We start from the raw sequence: 23564 nt of genomic DNA on the forward strand, positions 1-23564 counted from the left end.
ATATTTTTTATTTGTATTATATTCATAAAAGTTTTCTTTTTTTATTTTCATTTTCTCAATATTGACCACTCTTACATAAATATTTGTCATAATTCTGCAGTAATCAGAGTCTGGTATTACTATTCAACTGCATCATACATGTTACTGTTTTCCAAAGAATTATTTGAATAATCTGTATTTTGTAAAACAGAGTGGATTATGGTAAACCAATGAAGTTTTACAAGTAAAATAAAGAATTGATGCTTATGTTTTATAAATAAAATACTTTACTGGTTGTACTTAGGCAAATCTTTAAAATATCTATTCCACAAGGCTTCTGTCGTGTGTGAATAAACCTGGATTTGCATATCCTAGCTTACAGACATTCTGTTGTAGGTATACATTATATTTTCATTTCATATTTATTATCTCTAATATCTTTTGTCTCCTATTGATTTGTTTGTATTTGTTACATTCTGAAAGCATTTTTATTGTCTGCAATTTCAGGAAGACTAATTCTACTACTACTTCCACAGGATACATTCTTTGTGTCAATTGATGGAGATACATCTGTCACTTTTATTAGTTCTATAATTGGCACATTTTTTTGACATATAGCTGTGGAGTCTATACATAACTGAACTTGTTGATGTTATTCTGTGAATTTCTAAGGAGGCCGCACTTGGAATATTTCTTCTGAGTTTAACATTATCATTTAAAAATCTTTCAAAGTTACTGTCTCTCTGCAACAGTTCTCATGCTAAGTGGCATTATTTTTAATCTCCATTATTTTGCTTAGTTTCAGCAGAGGGTTCTTTTTTATCTCCTCAAGATCTGAGCTGGTATTTTCCCTACAATTTGAACGGAATCTAGTTGTAAAAACTGTAGGACATTTATGGTTTTTCTTTTTCAAGTCACTGACAAGTAAGTAGAGAAAAGTTTAGTTAATTTTTTTGGCAGATATTAGATCACAGTTTTCACTGTGACACAAAATAAACATACTATTTATGCTTTATGTACTTCTCTGGGACAGATGAAAGAAAGTGTCTATTCCTTGCCTTCAATGAAACTTTTCCACAAAATTTGGCTCAAGAACCAAAATTTGCATCTGAAATTATTTCTTCTGTAGTATGAAAAACTCAGTTACATTGAGATTTCTGTAGTCTGCTCTAAGGTTTATGAAAGTAATCTTTATGTAAATTAAAAGAAAATAAGAATATTTTTCAGTCAGTAAAAGACTTCCAGATGTGTTAATTGACAGCTGCAAAATGAGTGAAACCTTCCATGCTGAAGTTTTAGTGCTGAGATAGTTTAGAGGTGAGACTAGATGACCTCTCAATGACCCTTCCAACCCTAACAATTCTGTGATTCTCTGATAAGAAGAGTATTCCCAAAAAAATCTACTTAAGAAATTAATAGGCACAGTAGATGTTTCTGAACTTCTTTTGAGAGTATTACAATGTGAGGTAGTCATAATTTCAGATAATCTGGAAGACAATGTTTTTCATAAATATGAATTTTATTAGAAGTGCCTATTTAACTTCTTGAGTTGTGAAATTAAATCATTTTTCGTTGACTTTTTAGTGGTTTCAGACAGTACTAAGAATTTCTTTAGTTAGGAAAAGAATGCCTGCATTTATTAAACTTCACCTTTTTATAATTTCTTTTAAATTTTGGTTCAACATTGATCCATTTGAGATTTAATAGTATAGAAAACTATGAAAAGTAATGCATAAAAATTTGCATTCTCAACAGACATATTTTATAGAACTGTCTAGAAAAACAAAATGGAGATATTTTGAAATAAAAATACAATTTTTTTCACCAATTTAATAATCCTTTTTTTATACTAGGAAAGAAAAAAGACAAAACTTACAAAGTGGTATTCAGTGCATACAGACATGCTTTACAGCTCTTTATAAAACATTAACTAAGAAAACAGAAAGCTCAAAATGTAATCTCTGAAATATAGTTGGAAAGCATATGAAATGCTAGTCGTACTCTGAATAAGCAGAGACTCCAGTTGGAGGAAAAATGTCATTTTTATTTCCTGACTGGAGTGACAAAATTCTTTCACTGCAAAACTTTCTTGACAGGAACTTTCATAGTAAGCTAGTAAAGGAAGAATGGAAGGTATGGGTCTGATGTTCATATCTCTCCTCTGGTGTCCAGAGAAATTAGACCCTTATCTTTTGTAGTTGATTACTTTTGTTTTTGGACTTCTTAACATTTAAAATAGCAGGAGAGCACTAATATGTAGTTCTCTATCTAAATCCTTAAGGACGCTTAGCTCAACCACAAAAAGTTATGCTGCATCTAAATTATACAAATGTATCCAGAATTGTGATTTGTCTGTTGTGCAGACAAGCCTGAATGATGTTAACTTTGAAAGGAGTAGTTAGAAGGTAAAAGTACCCTCTTTCCCATTTTTTTTTTTTTTCTTTTGGCAAGGTATTCTAACCTGCAGCTTTCACAAGCTGCCTTTCCTCGCTCAGCAAATCAGGCAAGAGATGGGCAAAAGGATCGTATGGGGATATCTTATCAAATGCTGAGTGCGCTTGTGTGAGACAGTGAACAAGTTAAGCTTCTGAAGTGCTACATTCCACAGAATGAGAGTTTGAGAGGCAGGGTAGGAGGTTGAGTTAAAATTTGCGAATCTAAGGGTTCCTTTAGGTAGAAAGAGAGCACTTTGCCACTATTTGATACTAAATTGCTATTATCAGGTGTTCCTTGGGGGAGACATACAGTTGTATTAGAAAATCACTGTGGCAAATTTTTGGATACAATGGCATTCCATTCATGTTAAAATGACCAGTCACCTGCTTATGTCAGATGCTGCCTTTCACTAACTGTTTCTTTTCTCTCACGTCAATGAGCTATACAAGCACTAAGATTCTTTTAAAATAAGAAGAAAGAAGTCTTTAAAGAAGGAGAGAATTATGAAATCACAATATTTCTGATTTTTTTTCTTCTGTAATAGCCAAAATATGTTTATCAAGTTCAGAACCTATCTTGATTTCCTAGAATTCTGGGGAAAAGTACTAATGGAAACTCACACAGCATTCTGGATAGAATAGCATATCTAGTTGACTGGATATGCTTTTGACTATACCAGTTGAATGGATATGCTTTTGTTTTACACAACTACAAAATAAAACAAAATCATTCTACATCCATAACCTATTAATCTTTAGTGATTACACAAGGTTGAATCATACAAGTTGCTCTCAAGCTAGAAATTATTGCAAACTGGGCAACAGAAATATATCATTACAGCATTTCAACGTCATGGACTAGCAGGGGGAAATGTCTGTTCCTGGAAGTGATCTCTTTTTCTGTGTTTAGATAGCAAATAAATAGGCCTGAACTGATTTCTAGAACATTTTAAGAAAAAATACACAAACTTTCATTCACATTTACTTGCTGTTCCACATGAACACAAACACAGTAATTTAGTTACCTATACCATTAATAGCTGAATAATTCTGAACATACAACTAGCTCCAGCTTGATTTTATTACAATATTCCACTTCTAAGTCATCCAAGTATCCTTATACTTGGTTTGTTAATACATTTATCTGTGAGACTGTATATACCTGGGCTTTTCAGAGACCAGAAGATACTGCATTTAAGTATGCAGACCATTTGCATACAGTTTTACTAAGTTTCCAGTAGAGATACAAACAGCAGGTCTTGGTGTCCAAGTTATCATGGTAAAAGTGAAAGAAGAGTTTCTCAAAGAGGGTAGAAACCAAATCTGTGAAGGTCTGCATGCTTAGTTTGCTGGACCTGAAGTGAGACTCCATGACTTTGCATACTTCTAAATCAATAGTATACTGAGGGTGTGCACATTAACAAATGTTTCTGTGCAATAGAAATTGATCTAAGAGGCAGAATAACTGTAACTGAGAAACTGATGTCCATGCCATATGTATTTGTGAAATCTTATTTTTAGATTAGCTCTTGCCTGGTCTCTGAGACTATGTGACTATTAGCAGTCAGAGTAAATCAGAGTGCTGCTAAAGCACATCTCCTGGTTTAGTTGCATTGGAAGAAATCTAGTTACCATGCTCTGAAACAGTTCTATAAGGAAAATCAAAGTGCAACAAATGAAGGAGATCAAGGGTTTTAATTCAAAAACATACTTCTCCTCTCCACAAAAATGTGAAATTGAAAACCTCAGAGTCAATGTAATACCTCAGTGGCTAATTTAGATAAGAATCTGCTTTCAGATGCATAGTTATGTGAGAGCTGCCTGCTCTGTTATTATTATGGTATTTTAGTGCTGGACCAAGGAGCCTGTATAAAGCTGTGTCTGCATAAAGATAAACAAAGAGAATGAAGTCTGAGCCTTTATTAACTCACAGTCTTACACTTACTGATTTCTTATGGGAAGTGTTTGGCAGTGATAGCAAAGATTCATCATTACATGCCTTGAAAAATACACTAAAATGAAAAAATCACTTGTCTCCATTCTATCTGTGCAGTACTTATGCATTTTATTTTCTCAAAAGGGTTGCTCATAACTTATCCCACCTAGTGATATGCTAGAAACTGCACTTTTTATTCTTCTAGTGGTTGTTACTACTAGCATAAAAAGAATTGTCTTTTGAACTCATCTATTTTGCATCCTCAACAAGGTTCTAGAAGTTATTTTATTTTCAGATCTTTGATGCCTTCCAATAGCTAGATTTCTTTATTCATTTAGCAACTTCTATCCATTTGAGGGCATTTATACAAGTTACTTTCAATACTTCAACATTAATTTGTATTGTGGACAAAGATAATCCTGAAGTCCATAAATCTGTGTTATTTAGAAGTCAATATCCAATTTTGGGATCTATGTGTGTGAACATAGGTAAAGATGCATGCTATGTATGTATTTATGTTTACATCTCTGCAATTTCTGTTAAAGTTTTTATATGTGTAATCACTTTACACATACACTTATAAAGACAATTTTTTTTTCAAATTAAGGTAACAATTTTCCCTTAAAAAATGCTATGATGATAACATGTTATTAATCTCTCCATTTTAGAATGTGAAGACTTTAGAGGCTTTTTAAAATGTATTTGAAAATATTTGTTGGAAAATTTTATTTACTGGAAGTTAATGTTTATTTTCCTGTATATACAGGTACATCTGTTCTACAGGTGACAGCCACAGATGCAGATGATCCCACATATGGAAACAGTGCCAGAGTAGTGTACAGTATTCTTCAGGGACAGCCATATTTCTCTGTTGACCCCAAAACAGGTGGGTTTTTATATTTCTATTGAAATTATTTAGCTAATATATTGCAGTTAACTAAGTCTGGTAGGTGAAAAGCAATGTACACAATGCAGATATGTGGACTTTTTTTTTTCTTAGTGTTTTTGTAGGCTGCTTCTTACATTAGCACTATGAAATTTATAAGTTGCTATGTTTTGCTGAGTACTAAAATGAGTCTGCTATGTACAGAATTAATTCTGCATCATGTCATGATGTGAACCATTCAGCCAAACTGCAATAGCACTCTTTCATCTTTTCAAGCCTCTGTTTAGGAAATGACTCAAGTATGCCTAACATGTGATTTTCAATGTTTTTTTTTGTCTGAAAGACAGGCTTGGGAGGATTATTGGATGTGTGTTTCAACTCATGTGCCAATACAAATTGTTATAATTTTTTTTTTTTATAAAACTTCAGGATTGCCATTTAACTGAAAATTCACTCTTTGATTTGAGAAGTAGAATGAACTGAAATATTTATGCTTAAACTCTATGCATCACCTTTTTTTTTTTTTTTCTTTTCCACAAAGTGTAAGTCATATATAATGTATCCAAACTGTTTTATTTGAGGAGAAAAAAATCTCTTTTGGGGATGGGAGTTGTTATTAGTTTGTGATTTTTTGAAGGGCATTATTATGATAATGATATTAACATGATTATACATTTTTTAGTGTGTATTTGAAATCCTCAATAATTGGTAAATATAATTTAAGAGAGTATATTTTTATATAAATGTTTTAATTGTTTTTTTCCTGTCTATATCAAAGCTTTAATACTGAGGTGGAAAAATAAAGCACACTGAACAGTGTAGTTTTCCCTAGTTAACTGTAGGGAATAATAATGACTTTTTGAATGTGCTGAAGTGAAATAACTATAGTGTAAATAGTTTCCATTTTACTGTTTTTGCACTTAAGTTTCTTGGCTGGTGCACATTGGTCTCTGTGGTACTTGGAGGTGTACCCTGGTTTCACTACAAGAGAAGTGTATCTGTGCCATCTCAGAGAGCTTTGAGGTTAGTGCTGCTTTGATTAGGAGACCAGACTCTGTGACCCTCAGAGGAAGGTCTGTCTATACCTTAAATTTTCTATAAATTTGTGGGCTCATGTTAGAAAGTCCTAGAATGGAAAAGCTGTGGTACAGTTCTCAACGCTCCCCTTGCCCTTAGAAATATAACTAGTTCATATTTCTACAACTATTTAGGCACTCTGAAGCAATGGCCTGCATTTTTTATTTTCATAATGGTGTAGAACTTGTAGTCTGGAGCTGCTGTTCAATCACTGAGGAATCATAATGGATATTCTCTGTATCAAGTCTGTATCACACAAGAAATAGTATTGTTATAATGAAACAATAGATGGTAGTTTATTTTCACTCCTCAAGCCTTAGGCTTTGGCAGGGATTTAATACCACTTCCTGAACTTAAACTCTTTTTGATATTTGTCTAGAATACGAAAATTATTCTGATACCATAGTCAATGAAAAAGTGAAAATGAGATAAATAGTGCAACAGTGAAAAAACAGGAGAAAGCTTTTTGCTTTTATAAGTTGCCTTTTTATAATTGTAGAATAGCAGTTAATTTAATTTGACATGATAAAATGGGAAGAAGAATATTGGAAAATATGGGAAAGTCTTGATGAATAGAGTTTTTCACTATGAAATTTCACTTTGAATTTTTGGGGTTTAAGACTCATTTTTTACAACATCACTCTTCTGAATTTGCAAGCATTTCTGTGACCTTTTTTTCCTAATACCTCAATTGTTCAATTCCAGCTTAACTATGCTTTACCTGGAAGTCTTCTGAATTTACACTTACATGCACAAACTTCCTTTACAACAAAGGAGATCCAAAAGAGGGAAAGAGAAAGGTCTTGACATTCACAACTGAATGTTGTTTATGTAGCCTAAGGATCTCATATCATGACCAGTAAAGTTTCTTGAAGCTATCAGAATAGATACCAAGCTCTATTATGAATACTTAAAAAGTATGCTACTTCTAGCTTAGTACTGCCTATATTTGGTTTTAAACAATTTAATATCCGAAGACTTTAAAGTTATGGATTTTTAGAAGGTTAGGTTAGAATAGTTTAAATAAGATTATAGAATAAGGCTATAGAATTCATACTTTTAAAGTATAATAAGGGAACAGAACCAAATTAGAAACTCTGAAGCAGGAAAAAAGTGTGTTCTTAGCAGAAGAGCTTTGTCAGCTTATCTGATAAAAGTTTCTTCTCCACACACTCAGAGTGGGGCAGAGGAGCAATGCAGGGAGAGTAATCAGACTGGAGCCTGAGCTCCTCCTAGGGTTGACCCAGGACAGCCTCAGCCCCATGGTCCAGGGCTGAAACCCATCATGAGGAATCAAAAGGAGACACTGCCTTGATCACCCTTCTGACTAAGAAAGCTACTGCTTACAGGGCTATGGGACACGTTCTGAGACACAGATAATGGGAATTGTGCAGACTTATTCTTGGATATCTAGAGGAAGGACCATAGGCAGGGAAAGGGATGATTGAGATGGAGTGGGGAGAGAAAAGAAAGAGAAAATGGAGAGGTAAGAAGATAAAAAGGGCCAGCCATACACAAACAGGCTTTGTTCAACACTATTATCTGGCCATGCCCTGCCCTGGATCAGCAGACTGTTCTGTGTTGTATTATGCTCCATTTCCAACTCCATTTCCTGAGTAAAAGTTCTCTTTCTTGTATGCATGTGTACGTAGAGATTTAAGTGCTAGCAGCTGGAGCAGGACAATGAGTCAAAGGTCTCTGGTGTGTGTCTGGTGTCAGCAAACTGGAAAATGCAGACTGTAAGTGTATTACACAGGTGTCTATGCCAGTATGGTATTACTATAGGGTCAGCAAGCTGGATGAATGGTTTGAGTGATAGATATCCATTTCGCCAAAAGTCCAGACCAGAAAGCTGTTGGAGGAATCGAGACCAATCTAGAACAACTGTACATTATGTGGTTTGAGAGCCCTGTTTGTAGTTGTGTATCTCTGTGCATGAGGCAGGAGGAGACCAGCGCTCCAGGATCCAGCTGGATGGCATTCGGAACTAAGGGCCCAAGGGGTCCAGGTACTGCTACTGGATGTATTCAGTGTGTAAGGCTGTGGGGGATCAATAAGTGTGCTGGGTTGAGTGGAGATGTGGGACTATGTCCAGGATAAAAAGGAGGTCTATATCTGGAGCTGGAGGGCAGCTGAAGGCCCCAGAGTTGGATGTCCAGATGGCACTGAGTGCAAGGTGTTTGCTACTGGATAGACAATGGCAAATTACTGGAGCAATCCATGCTGAGTTTGTGAGTATATTTCCAGTTATAAATCATCGTTCCTTCTGGTAAGCTGGAGGAAAAAAAGGCTGTTTGTGCTGTTTGTGTTTGAGTGCTGAGCGGTCCCATTTGTGCGTCACCTGTTGCGTGTTGCATCTGTGTATGTGCCTTGTTGGAACAGCGCTTGACCTCACATTGCTTCTAAATCATGAATTAAAAATAGGAAGGTGCAGCAACCTCATCTCCATCAGGCTACCAACTATCTAGTTTATCAGTTGATTTGCTTGAAGACCTGTGTTTTGTTTTCCCCTGGGGAAAAATTGCAAATGCTCTGCAAAGAAATTTACTGCAGCTCTCTAATTTTGGCTGTGAATGTCAAAGCTACTTTCCATGCATAACCTAAATTTTTAAGACTATCAAAATCCTTTGATATTGAATGGCTTTCTATGAATTATTCTGTATTTGTGTTTATTAATTACTTTTGGTAATTAGCTGTGGAGCAAAATAGTAACTAGTTATGTAATTAATAATTACCTTCAATAGCCTCTAGTGTTTACTATTTGTTTTCCTCCCCAACTGCAACAAAACACTCTGCTGAAATTTTATAAATAAGAATGTACTAATAATGATGGCAAGGGAAAGGGAAGGAGTCAATTTCTAGATCTTATGTATATTTGCAAAGATTATGCATCTAGGATTGTATCTTTTCTTAAAGCAAAATATTCAGGGAACCCCAGAAAACATGAAATACTTATAATTTTAGAGTATCATTAACTTCTCTGTAAAGAGAAAATAAAAAGTGAAGTTATTAATGAACAGTGGAGCAAATAATTTATTCAGATACTTAATGTTTTAATATGGTTCTCCCTTCTCCTACTCCCACCTTTTCACATATACATCCCCCCCATTACCTGTCTTCAAACTTTGAGCAACTTTTGAAATGCTAAAATATACATCAAGTCTTTTTGAGGGAGTTTGAACTGCAAATTCAATATTCCACCTTTCCCAAACCATGAGGTCTTTTGATCCATAAACTTGATCTAGGATTGATCCTTGCTTGTTTATTGCTTATGTCAAGTGTGGCTTATCAAAGAGCAATAGCCAACATTTGACTGGTAACCCAGCTCCAGAAGCGTTTTTGTTTTCTGAGGAAACCTCAAATTAGACTATGTGCTTTTTGTTGCAGCTATATCAGCACACTTTTTATTGCTACATGCTTTGGGAATGAAAGTGAAACCTGTAGTCCATTTCCACTGCTTACATGGTAAATCCTATCTAGAGTATGTTAGTTCCACACAGCTCTTTGCAGATACATCTGTCTTTCCGAACCAAATATAAAGAGTAAAGTAATCTGTAGGGCACATGTATTTTCAAATCAGTTGTTCTGCTGCAACTGTTATAAAATAGGAGATAGAACATTTATTCATTGAAGTTTTGAATTTAAGTGTAGACATTGGCAGGACGGGAAACTCATTTGTCAATTCAACACATTGAATTTAATGTGGAGAAGACCTCAGATATTTGTATTTGTATTTATAATGTTCTGCTGTTGCAGCAACAATATTACAAAGAGCTTAGTCATGTATAAGATAATTTGTTTGTTTTTTTTTTGTTTGTTTTACTTTAAGATATTAAATAGTAAAGAGATATGTATTTCTATTTATCAAAGAATGTCACTGCAAATTAGTCCAGGGTAATCAAGAAGTGTGAGACAAGTGTCAATCTCCTTCTGCTTTCTGTCTTCACAAGATATGAACAATAGCTTCAAGGATCCTACAAAAAATTACCTACCCACTGATTATCTAGTTTGGTTCCTGACTGAGAACACAATACAAATAGTAAATAAACAGAGTCAATGGCTGAATAGATGGTTACAAACATAGAGACGAGCCTCATAAACACCAGTTACCCACCCTGGAAGTTCGACTTTTGTCCACATCTGTAACTATTATACATTTTTAATGTTCTTTGCCATGTTTCATATGGGAGTAGCAGGTTTTGTAGCATTATAATAATGAGTCTATAATTTTAAAGTTACAGGTTTACTCCTCTCTGCAAAGCAAGAAAATTATATTGTTTATCAAGTTATTCACAAGTTTAATAACTCTAAATAAGCATGAATACTTCAAAATATAATTAAGGAATTAACCTGTTAAAATAAAGTTCTTTTAGTGGTGAAATATTAATTATTAATTTAATGAATTAAGGCCTACTACATCTCCTTATAATAGACAAGATAATTTATATTGATATAAATTATATTATATATTGATTAAATTTATATTGATATAATTTATATTGATAAATTTATATTGATATAGACAAACTGAATAAACTTTCCTGTTCAAAAAAGAAGAGCACTCTTTTCATGCTTTAGTAGAATGGCCTGTCATGATATTCCAGATAAGAATCTACTGTCTTAATTGAAATAATGACCTGATATTCTCTGACCTTATGTCCCTGTGTACATAGAAAATCATATCAGTTAAGAAAATAACTTCAGAAATCAGTTTCGCCACTTTCTTGAACAAGCATCCCTATTTTTCCTAATAAGAATTTTTTAGTTGAAATATCTTTCTTAGTGACATCTGCTTAAAATAAGCATGTTTACTGGGGTTAGTGATTTCCTGCTAAAATGCAGGTTAGTTCATATTGGACTGCTAAGTGAATATGAAAATGCAGTGCATTTAGCTATCTCATTGCTTTCTGCTCAGAGGCTCTAACAATTTTTAAATGACCTTACAGTGCTATAGCAGTATCTTACATATATTGAATACTTCTGCTCTGAAGGAATATCTTATGATAACCCCCAAAATCCACAACCAAGGCACCACAGCCAGTTACCAGGCTACTGTAGAGGTCTTAAAAGTGAACTTAACCTGGTCTATCAGTTTTTGCAGATGGGCTTTTAAACTGTAATTTGACACCATGTGTGTAAAGGACAATGAAGCCTGTGAAGGGCCTGGAGCACAAGTCTTATAAGAAGCAATTGAGGGAGATGATATTGTTCTATCTGGAGTAAAGGAAGCTCAGAAGAAATCTGATTGCTCTCTATAACTGCCTGAAAGGAGGTAGGATATAGCATGGTGGAGGTCTGTCTCTCCTCACGAGTAACAAGTCATAGGACAAGAGAAAATGGCCACAAAGGGGCCAGACAAGGTTTAGGTTGGATATTAGGAAAAAATTCTTCACCAAAAGGGTTGTCAAGCATAAAATTTTGCTAATAACACATTCTGCTTAAGCTAGATAAAGAAATACCTGTGATGAAACTTCAGAATTTTACATGTGCTTGCATTGCAGAACACTTATTTATAACTATTGGTGAAAACTCCAACTTCATTATATGTGATTGGTTTCTACTCAGTATCAAGGGGAGGTCACAGTGAAGAATCAGTTTGAAAGTTTGTTGTAATGAGTGATATATTTTTCTAAAAGTGTGTAGGATTAAAATAACATGATTTTGTGCATAGCTACTGAAATTTTATCTTGAAGTTCTAATAACTATATTTCATATTCAGGTTTTCATAGGATTGATTTCCCTCAAGGAATTTCTGAAATGTTGTAACAGAAATTGCATCTCTAGTGTAGACATTTTCCAATGTCTGCACTTCACTGACAAGAGGATCACTAGGAATTCAAACTCAGAATTTGAAAGAATCTTACTTTGTTTTTCTAATTCCACCTGGTATTGTACAGTGTACCCCTCCATTCCTGAAGGAACAGAAATATGTACATCATCTAAAAATATTGTCATGCACACTTGTTTGAGAGTGTCATCTGTCAGCTCTCAGCTAAGAGTAAATATTGTAATGTCATTTGCTTTCAATTTAAAGTAAATATTGGATTTTCTACACCTACAGTTTTGACACTTAAAAAAAAACTTCTCTGAACAATGGACTTAATTCTCACAGTTTTCCTTTGTGTTCAAAATATTGATATACTCTTAATGTTTTCCCAAGAGTCATTTGAAGAATAACTCAGGCCATCAGACAGCAGAAAAATCTACTGTTTCTTTTAGATTTCTAGGGACACAATTTTGGTACAGTTAGAGACTTTGTGAGGGCATTGGTACAACTAAAAACCTTATTGCTTAGAACTTGTTTTCCGTTATCATGGAAGCAATGCAGAAAGTTCTTTGCTAATCAAAAGTGTACAGAGAGGAGGGGCAGAATGTTCTGTTCAACGTTGCTCATTTTCTCTTAGGGTGACTGATATTTGGTGGTTATCATACCTCTTATGTATCCTTATGCAATTTTTGGCCTCCACCTCCAGGAAACTTTGTGGAGCAGGCTTTGCAGGGCACAAGATGGATTGGTCACTCATCAGGAACAGTGTCCTGGCACTGTATTTTCTTTGTTTGATATCTACCAACACTTTTTCTCCCAGCATCCATCATATAGTAGAAAGGACAAGCATAGGAGGCAGACAAGCTGGGAAAAGCTGATGTTCTAAACTTGTTTTTCTTCTCCTGTGAGATGAACCATGTGTTTTGGAGGTTGAGTTCAGAAGTAGGGAAGAAACTATTCCTTGGTTTTACCTCTCTTGTTTGTTTCTGTGTTTGTTACTCTTTCCCCATCTGGTGGTGTGAACAACTACCCTGGAACATCTTTGCCGCTCTTCGGCCACAAGTTGTTCTCAAATAAAAAAAAAAATTTTACACCCCCCCTCAAAAAAAAAAAAAGAAACCACATGTGTTTCTGGAGCCATTAATTGGCAATTGGCAAGTTCCCAGGTTATATCGTCTTGGCTTCTTAACCACGACTACTGTACTGTGTTCCTTTTGTTGGTAGACATGCTTTTATTTATATATGTGTATATTTTAATCTTTCATATGTAAATACACAAACATATTTTTCCACTTAAAATATAATGATATCTTAATCTGGGCTAAGCCTAGTAGACAGCTCAGCCACACACAGCCTCTTACTTGCTCCCCACACAACGCAATGGGAGAGAGAAAAGGAGTGATGCAAGTGAGATAAAGACATTTTAATAGGGAAGGTAAAAGTCATGTACACAAGCAAAGGGAAAAAAAAAGTTTATTCACCACTTCCCATGGGCAGGCAGTAGTTCAGCTCTCCTCAAAAAAGCAGAGCTCCACCATACATTACAGTGACCAGGGACAACAAACACCACAACTCTGAGTGCCCTTTCTTTCTCCTTCTTCTCCCCACTTCTCTTGCTGATTGTGATTTCATGTGGTATGGGATGTCCCTTGGGTCAGCTCTTCCAGTTGTGTTCCTTTTGAGCTCCTTGTGCACCCCAAGCGTTGTCAATGGTGGAGTGGTGTGAGAAGCAGAACAGTTCATGTTGCTGTAAGCAGTCCTTGACAAGGCTAAAACATCCCTGTGTCATCAGCACTGTTTGTGTCACAAATCCAAAACAGCACCATATGAGCTGCTATGGAGAAAATTACCTATCCCAGTCAAGATCAGTACACAGGTGAAACACTGTTTTTATTTGTGTTGTCAGACTGAAAGTCCTGAACTGAAAACAGTGAGACATACATGATCATGTAGGATAGATTCTGTTGCCACATCCTTTACGGTCTTTCTCTTAGATATAAAATTTCTCTCTGTTTACCATTTAAAGTCTTTGCTTTTACTTTCTATTAGACATTGGAAAAGGTTCCTCATCTTGATGTTTGTTAGGCTTGGCTTTTCATGCTTCCAGACATTCACATCTTTTCGGAGGTATTGAGGGCTGTAAGGAGTGTGCTCTGTTTTAAAGGTGTAAAATACCATGCTGTATCTCTTAGAAAAAATTAAAGATCTTGATATGAGGAAAAACATTGCATTGCAAGTGCCTGTAAAATGTCTGTTTTTCTAGAGTAGAACTATTTTTATAAATACATGTTTATCTCTGTGTCTTTGAACTTTCCACGAGGGAGATATGAACCAATAATTTAAGTTCTCTATTTTTAAACATAGAAGGCTTATTCGTCCAAACAAAGTATGAAAATTACATGTGTGATAAAATGTGTTTTACTTTAAGGAAAGGGAATGAATAAGATTTCACCCTAAAGCAAATAATACATTACTGTAATTTTTAGCTCAACTGGGATGAGAATCAGGACACTGATTGAGAAGATTAGTGCACTAAACTGTTAAAAGGCTCTGCCCCAGTCCACATGTTGACAATACTTTCACAGATCAGTCTTTATAGCTGTGAAATGAGGCAGTGACTTTATTGTCTTTAATTTAGTTAAAAGGTGTCCTTTTTCTAGACAAGGGGTTATTATTTACATATCTAGTTCTAGAAGAAAGAACCACTAAGGCATTGAAAAAATTCTCCTTGAAGTTTTGGCTAGGGAAATTAAATGAAGACACAGAACCAGGCCTTAAGTTGAACTTCACAGGGACATCCTAATTCATACTTATCTCTCCTTCTTGATCCACATTTCCCTTTTCCAGCTGAATTTTCCCTTTCGCAAACTGTTACAGATATTGCTATAGTTGAGGATAATATTTTCAGAAATACAGTTAAAGGTGACAATGGAACTTTGTAGTGGCAGTGAAAATGAGGCAAAGTGTTATTGAGGATCTATTCCAGGGGGTTGTTATCTATCAGTTTGGTCATGTTAAAATGTCTGCTTATGGTTGGTGATACACTGGTTATATATATTTTTAAAGAACCTAATTCTTTGCTGTTCTGGTTTATGTTGTTTTAGTGTTTTAGTTTATTTGTTGGGGTTTTTTTTAGATATAATTTGTTAATAATGTTATTGCTTTAATAATAAGCTTCAGTAAGGTCACATTTTTGCCTTTCATATTTTGATATTTTATACTAATTCACATTGGAGTGAGTACCAGCAGTAATGGTAGATATGTGAAAAGGAAATTATAAATATACAACTGACCGAGGGTACAGTTTTCTTTTTTATTAATGTATTTATTTTATTTTTGTAATTCTCACAAATCCTGTGGTTTAAAAACAGAGCTAGTCTCAGAATTCTTTAATAATCTACATTAGGTCAATAAATATTGACCTAATGTATGCATCTGGTTTCCCATCAGTCTCACCTCTTAGAACAATGCATACATTTTCAGTTACGATTTGAATAAATGTGTCTGATAACATCTTGCCTTGTAATAAACCATACAGAACAAAAAACTAGTATGATGACAATGATTTGCCAAGGAATATGTATAAAGAAAATGCTCCTCAAGAAATCTTAACCAGCAAAAATAATCTATCTGCAGTTGAGACGCCTCCCAAGAAAAACTGAACAAAAACTTTATAAAATTAACAAAACCTCCATATCTGTTGGCCATCTACATGAATAAAGAAGTACAGCATGTATATAAACCAATTTTACACCAGTTTTACAGTAATAACCAAGACAACATTTGGGGACTGTTATAATTCATTTCACATGTGACGAGAAAGGGAAAAATAAATTACTTTCAGAAAACACCAAGAAGCTTGTGATCTATCTAGGAAATTCAACATTTGCCAGTTGTATGACAGCATTTGTCTTCTCTTGAATATTCAACTTTGCCACCTTCCCACCATCAGTGCCTGTGCGAGTGGGGAATGTGAAGTCTTGCAATAAATTTAGTCCATTTCTCTTAGGTGGTGTCCATCTTTTCTGAATGTGCTCCAGAGTGTGTTTTCATTCCCTTGCCAACTATGTCAAGACCAGGACCAGCAGCAGAAGCAGTTCAAGTAGGCTTTCCCTGGTCTCTAGGACTGAAGATAGGCTCTTATCAAACACAGTAACCAGCAAATTCACTCCTTTGTAACTGCCTTTATGAGTTGCATTCATATTTTTAAATTTAAAATTTAGGAGAGACTATAACCAGACTTCCTGAGACTCTGTAACTGTATTTCCAGTAGAGGATTCTGTTTAATTTTTTTTTTTATTTTTTACTTATCTTTGTTTATACCTGCATACTTTGACTTGACTTGTGAATGATAGTAAGAGTTTAGTTTGGTTTTTTTGAAGAGTTAGATTAGTCAGCATGTGTCAGCCTGGCTGACGTAGTCTGTTCCTGTCCCCAGGTCTTTCCCTCAAGGAGGTGCCAAGTCCTGGGACTGGAGCTGTTCCAGTGCCCTTGGCTGGGGGTGGAACAGCAGGCTTCCAGGCCCTGCCATCCTAGGACCCCCTGTCACCTGGCCCCTAGAAGCTGCCAGCCCCTCTGGTGCCCTGACAGTGTTGCAAGTGCTGCTGTCAACAAACTTCTGTAAGGTGGATGTTTTTCTTCATATTTTAAAGAACATTTTTAAAACTCATCCCTCAGTCAAAAAAAACAAAACAAAACAAAACAAAACAAGCAAAAAAAAAAAAAAACCAAAAAAACCCACAGAGCTTTTCAAATTTGCAGTCAGTACATTCTTTATGCAATATTGTAAGCACTAGGTAAAGCCCCTGAAAATTCTCACGCTAGAAGAGGCAGAAGCAGATTTGTGTCAGTACCCATTGCAGAGGAGTGAAGCTCTGTCTGCAGTCTATAATTTAGGTCCTTAAGGAAGTATTTTTTTTTTCCTTTTCACATAGTTTTGTCTTGTTTTTATCTTGGTACACTCTTCAGGATTAAAGCATGAAATTTTTTATTATATTTATGACCATGATTCAATATAAAGTTGCTGATCCTCTTTCTATTTCCTTAGTTGGTCCTTATTTCCTTCCTATTTTCTTATCTAATTCTCAGTATTTCTGTTATATAATATTTTCAAAGCATGCCTATGATGTTTTCAAGGAAAGGTTCAACTCCATCGGTATCACTAGGAAAGGTGCAAGAATAGAAACATGTCTGGAATTTGGTGAACCACTTGCAGTCCCAGAAGCAGATATAGCAATCATGGGAGCAATCTTAAGGGAAGCAGGTAGATTAAATGAGATTTTATTATCTCCCAAACTGTTCTTTCAAGAAATACATTTTAGATCAAAAGATTGCATCTAAAAGTGTTCAAACAAAAAATGCAACAATTCCGTGTATATCTAACCACTCTGTCAGTTAAACTTTACCTTACTTGAATTGAAGACGAAAGTACAATGAGGGTCTTCAGAAGCTAAGGCTGTTTCTTCCTCAGAAATCTCTCTTATGATGATGTTTTCTCTATTTTCTTTGTCTTCAACTTGAAATGGCAATGGCGAGTATCACAGTGTAGAACCTTCCACTTCAGTGGATTTCCCAAGTCTAGGCTTTAATCCAATTGTTATAAGTTCTGATTAAAAGTTACTTTCATAGCAAAATGGATCTGTAAAAATCATCTATAAAAACAACTGCATCAGTGAAAGAACATACAAATGTGTTATTTGTGTAATCCTTTGCATTTGCTAAAATATTCTTCTGTGCTTTAAAGAAGAATTCTTCATTTTCAAAGTAGACATCTTTATGGTAAATTTCTAGTTTACTTTGCCCTTTTGAAGAGAATAAAAAAAGAATACTGCTTTAAATTAGACAAATTAAACAAAGTTTTAAGTTTTTCAACAGAACTTTGCACTCCTATTTAATCATGCTTCTGGATTTTTCCTTATAATCATCTGTTTTAATAAGTAGATTAGATTTGTTTCAATGTGATACTGTCTCCAAGAGATTCTCAATAATTCTAATAATATATATTAACTACTGCATTTTCTGATTTTGAAAAAAATGGATGTAAAATACTTTTTTTTTTTAAGTACTCAAATTTTTTTCTTCTAATCTCAGATTTATGTAGTGCAGTACATTGTCCAAGAGTTTTGAAATGCTCTGGTAAACAGCAGTTGCAATGTATGCTGAGCTATTAGAAATAATACAATGCATTAAAAATTCAATAACACATATCACACCATCTTCTTGTTCAGCTAATATCCCATTAATTCAGGAAACTAAGAGTGAGTAAAATGTAATATGAAGCACTTGTAGTACAAATTAATTTGACTTGTGTAACAGATTTTAAAATTCTGTTTCTTTACATAGGTTTTGGATAGTCACCATTCTTGTAAATTCTGTATTTCTGGTTTTCTTGAGGTAGAATCTTCTTTTTTCCTGATAGTTTTTCCATTATAAAGATCTCGCAAATGGATATTTTAATCTGGACTGCTGAAAAAAATTTAAGCAAATATAACTAAAAATAGCATATATTAATTTTAATAAATTTTGAAACATCAATTTCTGGAGTTGCTTCCTTTCAGAGACGAACAGATGTAAAATGAAATTATTTTTAAAAAATGAACATTTAAATATAGTTGCTTAGTCTGTGACTTTTTGGTACAGGGTGAAAAGAGGGTGATATTACATATATAAATATTAAATTTATATATTAAATATAAATATTACATATTTACCATCCATGTGTTTATCTTAGGATGCATTGTTCTTTAAAGATATGAAGAGTTATAAATTCTGGTTTCTCATAGGAATGGCCTCCTGGTGTAAGAACTTGTTACTGGTTTATATATCAGATACATATTACCACTAAAAGCAAACACTGAGATACATGGAACTGACTATTTTTCTTGACCAGCTAACCATACAAGAGGTGAAATGCCTGCAGATATATTTCATTTGAAAGTGGATTAATCTGACTTCACAGGAATTTTGTGCACCTGGCAAGACTTTAGGAACACCCTAACCTCCACAAACCTTTTATGTGGGTTATCTACTGTATTCATCAAGTACTGCATTAGGTTGCCTATAAAAATCTAATAAGATTTTTTTCCTCTTGATTAATTTTCAGTTAATAGTACAACTAACAGATGTTGCCAAATCACAGCCACAATGCTGTGGTATTTTAAATTTTTTCTTCTTTTCATTTGGAAGATCCTTTCTTTCTGATGGGAATCCTCAGGGTGAATTTCAAGGCTTCAAAATTAAAAATTATTAATGTAGCTGCTGACACATATTCCTAGGCAAAAGCAGAACAAATCAAAACCAAATGTCCTTTACATTTTCTCCTAAGTCAGACATTTTACTTAAAAGATTCTAAATTATAAGTAAAAATTTCATTTTTAATAGGGCTGTACTACATGGTAATAACATAAAAAGCAATAGGTAAAAAAGTAGCAGTGATTTTAAATTCATGTTAGTTTTAGGATTTTTTAATCTACCTTACATTTTATCTGCATTACTATCTATCTTTTATTGATTGCTCGGAATTTTGCACCATTCATTTTATGACAAATAATGTCTCCTTGTAGAGCATGAGATGAAATCCTCATCGGTGCAAACATAGAGAGGAAAATATTTTTTATTACAGGATGTAGGACCTGGAAGAATTTCCAGACACATGCCTTTTTCAGTACTTGCAACTTTTGTGGTACTTTTAAAACCCAGCTAACCCATGTTAGCTGTGCTGCAAGCTGCCTGTGGCTCAAAAGAATATCAGAGTGTCTCCAAGAGTGCCATAGTTATCTCAATTCACTTTATATCTGGGACTTTCTTCAGGGCTTACTCAATTTACATATGCATAAGGACAGTCTAGCATATTCTAACCAGTCAGTGTTCCCTGACCACATCCATATTTCCTGTCCTTAGGAACAAGCAGGATCTGGGGGCAGAGACTTGTGAAGGGACCAACAAGCCTTGAACTGGTGTTCCCTGCAGCTGTGGGCTTTTGTGGATATTCTCTGCTTGCAGACCCTGCCTAGTATGTAGTGAACAGAAGAGCAGAAAAAGGCTTTGATGGCATTTTTCTTTATGACTGGTCGAAGTGGAAAGAGGAAGGTTATGTTCAGATCATCAATCTTAAAGATCTAAAGATCATCAGTCTCCCAACCTACCTGATTCTAGCACTCCATGTTAACATTTGTTTCTGCTGGCCAATTTCCTATAACATGGACACTGAAATATCCATACATCAAATGGCAAGAGAGTCTATCTGAGGATCACTGGTCCTCATATCCATGGTAAAAAGGGTCTCCTTTCTGGTGGTAATCATCACAGTGCCTGTGCAACACTATAATGTCATCTGGTTCCATAGCAAGTGCTTCTGATTTCACATAGATTTAATTTAACAGCAATAGATGGATGGTAGATGGATAGATTAGATAGATAGATAGATAGATAGATAGATAGATAGATAGATAGATAGATAGATGTAATGCTACTATTCTGAGAGAATGGCTTAGTAGACTGTGGTGCAATCCAAAATATAATATGATGGCATTGCTCCTTTTTCATAGCCCATTGATGGCCTACTTCAGTGACTTAGCTGTAAGTGAAATCAGTGGTAGAAAATCTGATTAAACTCTATTTATTTCAAAGAGATTTTCTTTTGCTATTCCGTGAAAGTTGTATTCAGCTCCTGAAGTCTAACCTTTCAGTACTGAAGCAGAAACCATTAAGACAAAAATACAGGATCTAACTGTACTTTATTGTCTTTATGTGTGGTTTGGTTTGTTACAGTGTCTCCTTTCTGCCATTAGTAACTCCAACAGAGAAAAAATGTCAAGTCTTTTTGAAGAAGAAAGATATTTTTAAAAGACTTATTTTTTATTTTTTCAATCTTTTTGTAAATATCACATGATAACATATTTTAAGAAATATTAAGGAGTGGTTTTTTTTATCCTTATAATTTGAGCTGAAAATTGATGCTTATTGCTGAAGATAATTTGAATAACTATCTTACAAGAAATGGTAAAAAATAATTTTTTTCTGAATCAAAATGGAATTGTTAGTGGTGTATTTAGTAGGTATAAATTTTCACTTATGAAATAAAGTTTGTCTGATCCAACATCAAACCTCCAATTTGCACAGATTTCTGTTGAGATTGGCAGTCACAATGTTTTTTAGATCGTTTTGTGTAAGACATTAAGTGGAAGGGATTCCTGTCTAGCATAAAAGTGAGAAGGAAGAATTTTTTTCACTCAACCACCTGCTTTCCTGCTGAAGAAAAAGCACAAAAGCACCCATGTGTATTAGAAAGTGCATTTATCTTTGAAAAATAATTTCTACAGACAACCTTCAGACAAACTCATAGTTTGTCTTTTTAATATATTTCTTATGTTACTTGTCATTCTCATATATATATTTAGTTCATGTTCCATGACTCAGTAACTGTTGATGAAGTAATATGCAATGATCTGATTTTGCTATTCTGCTTGTTGGAAATGTGGGTGTAACACTGAGAACATAACATAAGAAGTAACATGTTTAAAGTTAGAAATTGCTAGTGGCAGGTGGTAGGTTAGACTGCTGTTAACTCTGAATTAATTATGTAAGGTACAAATTTGGCTAAGTGGAAAAAAGGATCAGCTTTCAGATGTTTGGGGGTTTTGTACTGTATTCTGAAAAGAGCTTATAATAATACCTGTAGTTGAGGTTAAGTAACAGTTCCACTATGAGCCATATAGTCTTTGATACATTTTTTTATTTAAGCTGAAATGGTCTATTATATAGCTGTTATGTCCGGTGATTGTGTTATTTCAGCAAAAGCTCTATAGGCTTACTATTAAGATCTAAAAAAGGCTATTCTTGGGGGTCTTTATGGATAACATGACTCAGAAACTGCAGTAGGTCAGCTCTAGAAATCAGAGATGAATATGAAAAATTGACAAAATCTACCCAGTACAAACTTGCTCAAGTTGTAAGATGCTCAAAATAACTCTTCTGCCACTGTTAAAGAAAAGAAAAATAAAAAACAAAACTAAAATCCAAATGGGAAAGACACTAGTATATGATTATAGAATTATTTAGAATAATTTAGAATAATACATTTCTTTAAGTTGAAAAAGATCTATAAGGACATCTAGTCCAGCCATTAACATAACACTGCCACGTCTACCACTAAACCATGACCCTAAGTGGCACATCTACACTTATTTTGGTGACTCAACCACTTTCTTTAGCAGCCTGTTCTCAAGACTGAAAACCCTTTCCACAAAGAAATTTCCTAATATCCAATTTAAAGCCCCTATGATGTAACTCGAGGCCATTTTCTCTTGTTTGTTGCTGATTGCCTGGGAGAAGAAACCAACACCCACCTGGCTACACCCTCCTTTCAGGTAGTTGTAGGGGGTATTAAGGTCTCCCCTCAGCCAACTTTACTTCAGGCTAAACAACCCCAGTTCCCTCAACTGTTCCTCATAATACCTCTAGACTCTTCACCAGATTTATTTTCCTCTGGACACACTCCAGGACCTCCGTGTCTTTCTTGTAGTGAGGGGACCAGAACTGAATACAAGATTCAAAGTTCCAAGAACAGAGAAAAATTGCTGCCCTGGTCCTGCTGGCCATACTATTGGTGATATAAGCCAGGATCCTATTGGTCTTCCTAGCCACTTGGGCACATGGTGGCTCATGTTCAGCTTGCTTATCATTTGTACAACCATGGTCCTCCGGCTCAAGGCACAGAGATGCTCTTGGTTGTCTTGGATCTCTGTTGAAGACAGAGGCAAGGAATGCATTAAACACCTCCACCTTGTCTATGTCCCTATTTGTGAGATGCCCATCCTCGTCCTGTAATGGGCAGATGTTATTTCTACACTGCCTTTCAGCATTAATATACTTGAAAAATTCTTCTTATTGCCCCTCACATTTGTGGCCAGCTTAATGTCCTGTTTGAGCTTTGGCTGCATAAATTTTCTCCCTACAGTGACAAGAAGTATCTCTGTATTCTTCCCACACTTGACCTTGTTTTCACTGTAGATACATCGTCCTTTTCCATCTAATTTCCAAGAGAAGATGCTTGTTCAACCAAGCCAGCCTTCTGCCTCGCCTCTTGACTGCTGACATTTGGGAATAGCCTGATCCTATGCCCTTAGGAGGTGATGTTTAAAAAGTAACCAGCGTTGATGAACACTAGCAATTCCAAAAACATTTTCTCAGGGACTTAACTCACTAGTTCCCTGATCAGCCTGAAGCTGATTCTCCTCACATCCAGAGCTGAACTTTTCCTGGCACTTTTCCTCCAGCCACCAAGAATTTTAAACTCCTTCACTTCATGGTCATTGTGGCCAAGATGGCTGCCGACCCCCATTTCACTCACGAGAGCCTCTCTGTCGACAAGCAGCAGGTTCAGAGGGGCATCTTTCCAAACTGGCTCCTTTAGGACCTGCTCCAAAAAAGCTGTCATCCAAGTTTTTTAGGAATCTTCTGGCCTGGGATGCACCAGCTAGTGTG

General features: G+C 35.0%; 1 protein-coding gene across 3 annotated transcripts in view; it reads left to right on the plus strand.

Moving 5' to 3' along the window:
• The window catches only part of CDH18 (cadherin 18), a 160303-nt gene that overhangs the window by 34046 nt on the left and 102693 nt on the right, over positions 1-23564 (plus strand). For all 3 annotated transcript variants that reach the window (XM_053957694.1, XM_053957677.1, XM_053957687.1), the window contains exon 3: positions 5117-5236. In XM_053957694.1, coding sequence (XP_053813669.1) covers positions 5117-5236 — 120 coding nt within the window. The remainder of the gene's footprint in view (positions 1-5116; positions 5237-23564) is intronic.

This window comes from Vidua chalybeata, chromosome 1 (genome assembly GCF_026979565.1).
Source record: "Vidua chalybeata isolate OUT-0048 chromosome 1, bVidCha1 merged haplotype, whole genome shotgun sequence".
Classification (NCBI taxonomy): Eukaryota; Metazoa; Chordata; class Aves; order Passeriformes; family Viduidae; genus Vidua; species Vidua chalybeata.